The following is an 11712-nucleotide window of genomic DNA, read 5'->3' on the forward strand; positions in this document are numbered from 1 at the left end:
GGCGGCGGGCTCTGACGGCGCGGTCACCGTGGGCACCGCGCACGCTGCACTCTGCGAGGTCGCACAAAGATGCAGCGCAGCGGGTTTCGCTGAAGCCGCCGAAGACTTCACTTCGCCAAGGAAGTCTTCGTCATCGCTGCCGATTTCAAGGTCTAGGACGTCTCCCGGCTTGGAGAAACTGCGAGGAAACGAGAAAAGGAAAAACTTTTGCGGCCAGAGTAGATCATACGCTGCAAGCTGTTAGCGGCGCATGAAAGAGGGGGGATTGATCGAGGGCTCGTTTCTTTTGTTAAACACAACCTAATTAAACCAATTACACATATGCCTTGATCAAGCTTGAAGTACTTAAATGACTGCTGAGTAATGACCGGAGGGCAAACAGCACCCAAGAAAAGAATGTTTTGCGGGAAGCGATGTGACAGCATGAATGTCATAACGAAGACGATTTGCAACGGAAGAGGTGCTGAGTTGTCTCCTTATGGCAACAGTATTTAAGTCCTGCAGGATGTTTTCTTTTTTTATACAATGCAGGTTTCTTTATAAACATTTTTTGACAGGCAGGCTCCTGTCGTTTTCGCTCACGAGCTCTATGTCAAGGCGGAAACACTCTGCCAGAACTAAAAATGACATTGACGCGACTAATTCACAAAAGCTCGTTAATCACCTTCTTAATTATGGACTTGAGGGCAGTCATTTATATTAGAAAGCTTTAGTGCGTGCGAAACTGTGGCAACCCATTTTTTGTTTTTTTTTAGAAATCCCGAACGTTGAACGTTAATTCGAGATAATAATCATCGAATTGTAAAGGCGATATAGAAACTGATCGTGCTCGGCGCGTAGGAAACGCGGCCTCTCTTTTACGTAAGACCGGAACTACACGTGACCAGGAAGTGACGAAATTTGAATGGAGGCGTGCCTGGTCAGAAAAGGCCAGCAAACATGCTGAAATACACAAGTAGAAAGCTTATTCCTTGGGCGCTGATATCTGGTGCTTATCTGTCTTAAACTATAATCAGGCGCGAAAAACCATTTCACCTGTATACAGGAATAAGTGCCTCAGTGGCGGTCCCTGAGTTTTGTGCTCCGCAGAGAAAGAAAAGGTTGATATTGCGTTTTTCTTTTTTTTTTTTGCGCACAACTCGAAAGGCACTGATAAGCACCAAACACCACACCGAAAGGTAAGGGGCGCAAATGAGATGAGTTGCCGCTTTTCGCGAAAAGACACAGGCACGACGCGACTTCATTGGTATTTCATCACTTCCTTGTCACGGCAATTTCCGGTGTGACGTAACAGAGTGGTCGCGTTTCATGTGCGCTGGGCGCGATCAGTTTCGATATCCGCCTTAGAATTCAATGACGAATATCTCGAATTGCACACAACTTTTGTGATTTCGAAAAAACAGGTGGGTGATTCCACGTAAGATCGAACAAACGATGGCTGGTCGACCTCTCAAATTTATTTCAAAATTTTATATATTATTGCCTGATGAGTGGAAAGAAGAGATCCGCAATTTGTTTTGCCGCCAAAAATTTTTTCGAACCACAGGAAATCAATAATGACGAAGAGGTGGAGTGGAGCGCTCATCCGCTCTGCTGTTTCGGCCAACTTTCGTTATGAATTGCACAAAATATATTAAAGTTAGGTAGCTGAAATTTATTTACCTAAAGATATGCATGTTTTTGCTTCTGCTCAGGTATTTTCAGTTTTTATGTGTAGTGTAGATGTTTTTATAAAAAACCTCAAAAATGGCCCAATCGGCAAAATTTTCTTTACTTTGAAGGTTTTTATCTCAAAAAAGCCTTGTAGCAGAGCGACAAAAATTCTGCGTTACGTTCTTCGCATGCGTATCTATCAAAGTGCCAAATCTTGTATTTATATAACTTTTCAGTAAAGAGATATGATCGGGCTAAGTTGAAGAAAACACCGAACAATGAATACTTCTGACGACAATTAAAAAAAAAGCCCGTTTTTTATATTTCTTAAACTTTGTCCACTTATTCGCCTCCACATCAGCTTTCACAATCATTAAAAACATGTTGCATAATGTCGTTGCACTAATAGTTACGGCCCCTCCAAAGGGACCCTTAGGCAAGGATGGGCCAATCCGACTCCTTGCCCAGCAAGTGTATAAAATGCAGGCAGGATTGAATTTCTTTTTATTAAAAGGTCAGCAGGTACCTAAGAAGGTGTCGCCGGCACTGAAGACGTTAATTTTGAAATTATTTGGTCACTGAAGCGGCCACGAGCGCGGAGCTACCGAGTAGGCGCGCGTGCACCCGAGATGCTCGTTGTAAGAGACGGCGCAGTGAGAGCTCGTTCTCGCGTCCTCAGACCGATTGAGTTCGAAGCAGCAATACCTCTCGGGTGACTTGAACCCACGTGCACTGGAGCTTCGCTATTCTATCCGCCCTCTGTCCGCATCTCAGCTAGGCGCTGATAACACGGCGGAGATGGAAGCAAGATGAAAACTCTATAAGGGAGCTATGAGCGCTCGCTTCACGCACGCTGCTGCCAGAGAAACTGCGCTGCGCCAGTTGCGATCAGTGGAAAGCATGAACGTGGCGCTCCTGTGGCAAAGCAAAATATGGATTGTCAAAGGAAAGAAAAGCAAAACTATCGGTAACCGGATGCGCTTGTCTATATTAGATGCCGGCAGCAGACGGCGTGAACTGGCCGCGTGTTCGGTGCGCTGTTCACACTTCATTCGGCGCGGATAGTTCTTGTGCTTTGCTCTTACTCTACTCCTCCTGTGCGTCTCATGACGAGAAAGTATAGCTCTGAATGAGTCTATTGTGGAGACTACCTTTCGAAGCACAAGAAGCTTAAAGGAGTACTGACACGAATTTAAAAAAATTTCGGATTGTTGCTCTAAATAAAAATACTGTTGTCGAGAAACCTAAAACGACTATTGTGGTGTCTGGGAATGCATCCTATATTTTAATTAGCGCCACCTTAAATAGACACTTTTGGTTTCGATATCGAGGGGGTGGCTTCTCAGTGTCGTTTCATAGCAGTGTGACGTCACGGAGATACAGATATTCGCGACGTACTAGCGGGAAATCCGTCATCTGCTCGTGGTGCAATAGACAACGATGAGTGAATTGTCGTCCAGTGACCCTGACAGTGATTTCTACGATTTAGGCTGCATGCAGGACGCAGAACTCGCGAACTCGGAGGAACTGTCTTCACTTGTCGGGATAATGTCCTTGCAGTGTGGCTGGCTTGCAAATGCTCAGCGACGAAAACTTCAAAGTCAAATTAAAATATTTTATACTTGTTCTCCGACTCCAGTGTGTGGACAGCGTGGACACTGCATACCAACGAAGCAAAAAAATGTCCCTTTTGCGATATCTCAAAATCGTGTCAGTACTCCTTTAATTAATGCAAAGAAGCCAAAATTTCGCAGAGTTACCTACCTAGACATAAATGCTTTGAAGGAACGTTTAACGCCCGAAAGATCAGTGACTGTCAGTGAGACGGACTACTTGTGCTACGCGTACTTTTGCTACCGCTGCAATGAAAGATCTTCACGGAACGCACTGTATAACGATGACATTCTTGTGCCCCGTGAAAAATAAATCGGCGCAATTAACCAGATCACTGCGACTACCGGTGCACCTGCGTTCAAGTCACCCGAGAGGTGTTGCTGTTTCGAACTAAATCGGTCTGAGGACGCGAAAACGAGCTCTCACTGCGCCGTCTCTTACAACGAGCATCTCGGGTGCGCGCGCGCCTGATCGGTAGCCCCGCGCTCGTGGCCGCTGCAGTGACCAAATATTTTCAAAATTAACGTCTTCAGTGCCGGCAACACCTTTTTAGGTACCTGCTGGCCTTTGAATAAAAAGAAATTCAATCCTGCCTGCATTTTATACACTTGCTGGGCAAGAAGTCGAAATTGCCCATCCTTGCCTAAGGGTCTTATTGGAGGGGCCGTAACTATTAGTGCAACGACATTATGCAACATGTTTTTAATGATTGTGAAAGATGATGTAGAGGAGAATAAGTGGACAAAGTTTAAGAAATTTAAAAAATGGGTTTTTTTTTTAATTGTCGTCAGAAGTTTTCATTGTTCGGTGTTTTCTTGAACTTAGCCCGATCATATCTCTTTACTGAAAAATTATATAAATACAAGATTTGGCAGTTTGGTAGATACGCATGCGAAGAACGTAATGCAGAATTTTTGTCGCTATGCTACAAGGCTTTTTTGAGATAAAGACCTTCAAAGTAAAGAAAATTTTGCCGATTGGGCCATTTTTGAGGTTTTTTTATAAAAACATCTACACTAAACATAAAAACTAAAAATACCTGAGCAGAAGCAAAAACATGCATACATTTAGGTAAATCAATTTCAGCTACCTAACTTTAATATATTTTGTGCAATTCATAACGAAAGTTGGCCGAAACAGCAGAGCGGATGAGCGCTCCACTCCACCTCTTCGTCATTACTGATTTCCTGTGGCTCGAAAAAATTTTTGGCGGCAAAACAAATTGAGGATCTCTTCTTTCCACTCATCAGGCAATAATATATAAAATTTTGAAATAAATTTGAGAGGTCGACCAGCCATCGTTTGTTCGATCTTACGTGGAATCACCCAGGTATGCCGTAAATAGTCATGAATTACAACCTTCTAATATAAACAACTGCCCTCGAGTGAATAATTAAAACGTTAATTTACGAGTTTGTTAATTAGCCGCAACAGCGCCATTTCACTTCACAAAACACTTTGCGGAGCTAGTTGGTAATGCATTCTTATTTCCTAACTATAGTTGGAGACAGCGCCCGTCCTGTCACGTACTTCTCTGTCTTGTCCTCGTCAAATGTAGTGCTACAATATTTTATACAAGTGATATTTAAGCTGGGACAAAGTATTGCCGTTTCGACGTACAGTTCGTGTGCGAAAACGACAGGAGCCTTACTGTCACAGGATTTTTTTTTATTTAAGATCTGCATTGTCTTAAAAACACTCTGTATAATCATTAATATAAAAAAAACTCGTATTTAGCGATAGATTTTGACGCCTGTCGAGCTTATCTAATGAAATTACCCCGGTGAGAAGAAAGGTTCGGTCCTTCATGTACAAACTATATATATTCCGGATGCAGAACTTACAGCGGCGCCACCTTAAGAAAACACATGGTTATTCGTCCCGTTGCAATTCGATAACTGTGCGTAGCTCCTTGTTGAATGCGCAAAAGTAGAGGCGCCTTTGTCATGAAACTTGATATCGACCAAATCAACAAGAGCAGCAATCGAGTTATAGCGCTACATCCAGTCGAGCATACCGTAAAGCTAAGAGCGTATTCCGATCTGTGGCCCCTTTGTTCAATGACACGTGCATGCGTGATATATAAATCTATACAGGCGGAGAGGCTGGAAAGGTTGCCTCGCTTTGATGCTTCGGCAGTCTTATCAAAGAGCTCCGCCTGCCCTGTTATGGCCAGGCGAATATCTTTCTGTGAGCATCGACCTCTCCACACTACCCCAGCTCCGTCAGTATAATTTTGGCATCACCTGCCAGTCGGGGGCCAACGTGCGTAATGCAGGCTTATCCCGATTATCGACTTTACAAAAGAGGAATCTATCGTCAAAGATGTCGCTTACAGCGACTGTCCCACAAAAAAAACACACACACAAAGAATGACATAAGGGAGCGTATATACAGCAGGTATTGTGGCCTTATCTTTATGTTCAAGGCATTATTTCTTTCTGCTGCCCACGTTTGAGACCACTGTGATCGCTGTGGGCGAGCTCCCACTCAACTCAAACCGATCACAAGTGTGAATTTGAGCGAATGCTAATGCCGAAGTCACAGTAGCGACAGCGGCCAAAAACAATAAGCACTCGAACGAAAAGGCCTGGGAATTTGGCGCTTCGTTTTGCACTATTTTGTGACATTCCATACACGTTATACGCGTAGCGACCCCTCATACAGTATCATATTCAGCATTGTGAACAGCAGCTGTAAAAAGCAGTTAAACTTTAAGCTTGATGTGCCTATTACAGGCCATAGTCACGTTTCTCCATTGATGTCACTGCCTAAAATGACGGTGAACATATAGCAGCAAGTCACGTATCGTTGCAGCATGCGCGACTTTGTGTAAGTGGTGATCGCGAGCCTGTGAGAGAGTCAGTTATCATTGCGACATCACGAAATGACCCCTCGGCGCCAGTTACGCGACGTTCACTACTTTATCTAGCTTGGCGTTACATCCATAATTTTGACGGCCATGTAAAATTCGAATCGCGAATTGCCGGTAGGAAATTGGAGGTCCGGGAAAATGTAAAGGCCGCTCTTAATGTTAAAATGCGTTGACTATAATTAGGGCAAATTAGCGATACTGCGGTGTTCTTGCAGAATAAAGTAATGTACGGCATGCTGCAACCCACTAGAGAGGACCGGCGGCTATGGCTAGCGTTGCAATGCCCAGATTGAGGTCACGGTTCAATCCCAGCCGCGGCTGCTGCGTTATGACAAAAGTAAAAAAAAAAAACACGTCTACAGATTAGGGTGCACGTTGAAGGACCCGAGGTGGTCAGCAAAGTAAGGTGGCGAACCTTAATCTAATGTTTAACTACGGCGCGCCTCATGATGGGATTATGATTTGCCTCACATTGCTCGAGGATACATTCTTTTCATTACTTCAATAAGGTTGTATGTGAAAAGGCGAGAAGTTGGAGAACATTACTTCGTTGCTGTGTTCGACATGATTAGCAAGGCGGAGTCCTAAGTGCAACACGAGGTTAAAGGCCATGATAACGTATGCGAGACCTAAAAAGCAAGCCGAACAGCAAGGCGCCTACCAATTAACAGTAGTTCTGGCAAAGGGAAACGATCGTGCACGGCTTACCTTGCGCGGTAGCTCATCGAAATCGGCCCGAGGCTTCGTCCTGACCGAGCAAAATGGTGCGCTTCCTAACTCCTCGACGTGGCTCAAGTTTCTTCTTCTTCAGCGCTCCCCTTTCGAATGCACTGGCTGCGGCGCGCAGTCATCCAATAATAGTAGACAACACGTCTCAACATAAAGAATACAACAAGTCAGAGACAGGCTTTCAACTTCTACAGGGAGGATGCAACGCCCGCAAGCCTCGGATAATCGAAATAAGAAAAAAAAAAAGACAGAGAAAAGGAGGGAGGGAGAGACAAAGACAATGAAGTGAAGATGAAGAAGTTGGAAAGAAAGGCATCATCAGAATGTGTATATACATTTCTATTGGCCTTTTTCCTACTAATGCGTTATTTATTTTTTCACTCCGTCCCATACAATTAGGTTTCATCTTGATATCACTTGTAATTTTGAATTTCTAAATTTCCTTGTTTTTTGTGTTGTGTTTACATACATATATAACCACCCGATTCGCAGCCACACAGTGCGTACGAATCATGGCTGTTTTAAGCCAAGAATAATTTTTATTCACGAAAGGAAGTTTCGCAAGTTTGTTCATGACTGCATCTGTTGCGAAATGACTGGCACCCCTGCAGCCGTGAGACAGAGGCGTCCGTTTATTGCCGTTAATGATGGCGAATTGCCGAACAGTCCACGTGCGCGTGCCCCCCGTGCTTTCGATTCCGCCTCTTCTTCCTCTCCTTCGAGAGAGCCTGGCACGCTCCATGCTGCTCCGTTGCGGCTATTTTCTACAACATCGTTAACACTTAGTGGCTGATAGCATCTCTTTCTGCATTTTAAATGCGCAGTTTAATTTGTTTTCTCTCATATGGTTCTGTCAGAAGTTTGCCCATTTACTCTATAGGCACTAAAGTTTCTTCTTTGACATATATGTATATTGGTAACTACATTATGACAGTGGCGTCTTTTTTTTTTTTCAATGAAAACCTTGGCCAGTGCATTCTCGTGAGTAGTCGCAATATATAAACAGGAACAAAGAGAAAACCTAGCCCACTTACACTCCGTTTCATACATCAGGTACAACGCTGTGGAAGCTATGCAAGAAGCTGGGTCCGCAAAATGTGTAAGTCCGCGCGTCTCGCGCTTGGATTTTGTCGTAGTAAAAGTGGCCTCTGCGATGGGCTCCGGTTGCGTGCTACCGGAACTGATCGCGGAGGCTACGGTACGAAAACGAAAGAAACGCTAAGCGGTCCAGAATAGTGGTCCAACCTATTGAAAGCCATATAAACAACAGGGTTTGGTTATTTCTAAGGCACAAAGCATCTTCATTTATTGCACAGTCTAAAGACGAAAAAAAATCACATTACGGGGTGTAAAATCATTGAAGAATTTCTTGGTGCGAACGCATCTGCTGCAATTCTCGCTAGCTTTAATATATGCCGTTGCACCTGATGTATGAAATGGAGTATAGAGTGTTGTTAACGCATGCTGAAATATTGAGCTGCATTAAAGTAAATAAATAAAAGAAAAACGATTACCCAAAACTACATATACGGGTTGAACAACGTTAGTCTAGAAACGATGTTGCTGAAAACTGAGAATATATTTTTATGTAACGATAAGTTGAGAGCACACAGAGCTCAAAGAAAACGTAATAAGCTCCCACTTATTCTCCAGCCCATCTGGACATAATTACACAGCACAAATAAATTAATATCATTATCATCGTCACAATCACCTCAATGTTTCAGCGCCCCTGAGCACCACGCGCATGGTCGAGCACAAACATGCAAACACTCCAAAATTATGATCATTTCAGTGAGGTGATCGACCGAAACCATTTCCATACCGCTTCTCAAGCAGATAAAAACTCACTTTGAAGCTGCAAATCAGCTTTTCGGAGCACTTACTAGTGCCACATTCTCGAACGAAAATATTTACGTATCTTTAAGCTGGAGCACTTGCACCAAATTTAACGAAATCCATTTATGCACATATGCATCTAAATCTGCCTAGGATACCCAAAAATATCAAATTAAGTTACTGCTCTTCGTTTTGCTCCGAACAGGCCTGAGTTTTTTTAGCCCCGTGACCACGGGCCACCTACTATTTCCCCAGAATTCGTTTGATATTTGTATGCTTTAGTTACAGTACACCGGAAGCACAAGCTCTGTAAATTCTCCATGCATTCTGTTTACTGTCGAAAAGAACTGGTATTTGGATGACGTTGGTGCTTTCAGCAAAACCTAGGCCTTCGTTGTGTGGTGAAGTGCCTCCTGTCGTGCTTTATAGACACAGTCATTACGATCCTGGTTCATGGATGGTTAATACGCTGCAGGCCTGTTTATTATTTATTTTATTTGCATCTTTCTACATTTTTCAGTCACGGACAAGATGACGATTTTTCGTTCACAACCAACGGCGCTGTCACTGACGCCGACACCAGAATTTCTGAGAAACGAGCTCATAACGGTATCGCGTTAATATCACCTGCTGCAGTCGCCTGTGGAATTTCGCAGAGAAAGCATGGAGTCACAGCATCCGGTGTCTCAATTCTGCTTCTCCACCGTAGCAAGAGGTTACGATAAAGAATTTTTTTTTTAATTTACATGCGAAACCGCAAATTTCATAGAACACAGAGTAGATTTTGGGCGCAAGATGGCAATATTTGTAAACAATAGCAGAACTTAAGGAACTCACTCAGAAAACCAAAGGAAACGAGCCATACAACTGTCCATTCACCATCTCCGAGCTGCGAGCTGCCTTTAACGAATGTCAGAGCTCTTCACCAGGACCTGATAGAGTAGCGTATGAAATGATAAAACGCTGGCGTTCAGACACTGAATCGACACTACTTATACAGAGTTGTTCGCCGAGGTCTGAGCCGCCCAGCGCGGCGGCCCACCTCCACAGGAGGTTCTCGGAACATTCCACCGTTTTACTAATGTGCGGTGTTCTGATCTCGCCATGAGAACAGTTTACCGGGCTCCGTATGGGACTAACTCCGAAGAACACAAAATGCCCCACCATTGACCGATCTACCCTTTCATACATTTTGGCATGTTGATTTATTATTCAAAGTGCACTTGGAAGGTTTTATTTACTCTGTTTCTAACGCAAATCTCGTTTGGCATTTCGGCGCCTTTTTTGCAATGTCATATGAGGGTGATAATTATTCCATACATTACATGGCACGTACCCACAGTGGGGGATAGGCCAAGAATGGTGTTGTGAGCTCCATCTTTTCTTCCTTTTTTAAACAAACACGAGCCACGAGCCGGGGCGCCTTCGATTATTGAAAGAAAACGACGTGATCGTGCTGGCCCGAGCCACGCGACCCCCGCGCGACCGGTACCAGAAGGCCTCATTCGTTCCGAACGGCAGCCTTGAGAGCCTCGCACCATGGCCACCGCGGGCCAGTTCGGCGAGATACCTTTGGAATACACCTACTGGACTCCCATCGAAACGGGCATACCGGCTCCCGGGCCTGTCTATCTGCCCCCTCCGGAGTTTATCGGGGTATTCCTGCCCCCGCCGGTCCCCGTCCTGGAAGTTCCAGACCCGCTAGCTCCGTACGCCGTTGACGCGGCGGCGAGTGCCGCCCGACTTCAGAAGCTCCTCCGGCTTCCCCCGTCGTACCCGTGGACTCCTGGTCCCACACTTCCCACTGATGACGTGGCATATGGCCGCGGGTTCGGCTACACAACGCCACCGCTGCCACTGTGGATAAAGCCAGCCTTCGTCTATGGCCCTGCTCCGAACGTGTACGTGCCACGCCCAACCCTGGAGCCAGTCGTCCCTGCAACCACAATGGCACCTTTCACAACCCCTGCTTGGAACCCGCCACCACCGGTGCGACGTCGCGCACCACAGTTCCGGAATGGAAATGGTCCAACGCCTCCGCCAGCAGGCGGACGACGTACCCGGGAGTCCCCGGGCGTGCGGCCCCCGTCCGCACCAAGCGAGACAACCGAGACAGCAGTCGGAGCCAGCGACTCCCGCGAATTCTCGCCAGACCTACCGGCTGAACCGGATTCGGATATCGCTGACCAGCTTTTGCAGAAGAAAAAAGAGTGCGAGTCGAAGGCCGAGCCGGCAGACGACACCGCTGAACCGGAAAAGGAAGCGGCAGAGAAGCCGAGCACGAGCCAGGCCAGCAACGATCCAGGCGACAACGCCGTACGCCCGAAGCTTACCCGCGTCTATAGTGCCGCTACACTGAAGAGTCTGAACGTCGGAGGACGCGGGCATGGCTCACAGATTGGGGAAAGGGGCAAGGCCGCCCAATCAGAGCCACGCATCGAGTACTGCTGGCCCGATGAAACTCCTTGCAAGGAAAAAGAGGAGCCCGTGGCCCCAGCTTACCTGCGCGCCGCCAGGAGCAACGCTCAGGCGAAGCCGACTGTGCCGCCACGTGCCAAGTCGAGCATGCAGGACGGCCGTAAGCAGGGCTCGCCACGTGACCGTGGTCCGCGACGCCGCAACTCGGTAACTGCCTGGTGAAGCTTTATCCTTCAACTCACCCAGGAGGCTACGCTTCCATTCTTTTAACCTAGCGCAAGCACTGTTCTGCTGAGGTGGCCAATGGAGGGCCAACGTGACCCGGTGCAGAATGAAGCCGCAACCACAGCCTGACGAGTCTTTCTAGCAACAGCCGCGTGCAGAACACTCCATTTAGCAGGGGTCCCGTTCAGAAGACCATTTCACAACTTCCGTAGGCGTTTTTGCCCGACCCAGGTTTGCGGCAACCGGCACGCCGTACAACACACGCGGATATCAAGGCAAGGACATCGGAGCTGTTCTGAATATTATGGTCTGGACTAAAACTCGTCAACACCATCTTGTACTCGAGGTACTGGTGAGAC

At 46.1% G+C, this 11712-nt stretch overlaps 1 protein-coding gene across 1 annotated transcript; it reads left to right on the forward strand.

The window, feature by feature from the left end:
* Positions 1 to 10249: 10249 nt before the first annotated feature.
* On the forward strand, positions 10250 to 11350 carry LOC119394537 (uncharacterized). Its single transcript, XM_037661888.1, has one exon. It carries the CDS (start codon positions 10250 to 10252, stop codon positions 11348 to 11350), a length of 1101 nt encoding a protein of 366 aa, XP_037517816.1.
* The last annotated feature ends 362 nt before the right edge of the window (positions 11351 to 11712 follow it).

This window comes from Rhipicephalus sanguineus, chromosome 1 (genome assembly GCF_013339695.2).
Source record: "Rhipicephalus sanguineus isolate Rsan-2018 chromosome 1, BIME_Rsan_1.4, whole genome shotgun sequence".
In the NCBI taxonomy this organism is placed as follows: Eukaryota; Metazoa; Arthropoda; class Arachnida; order Ixodida; family Ixodidae; genus Rhipicephalus; species Rhipicephalus sanguineus.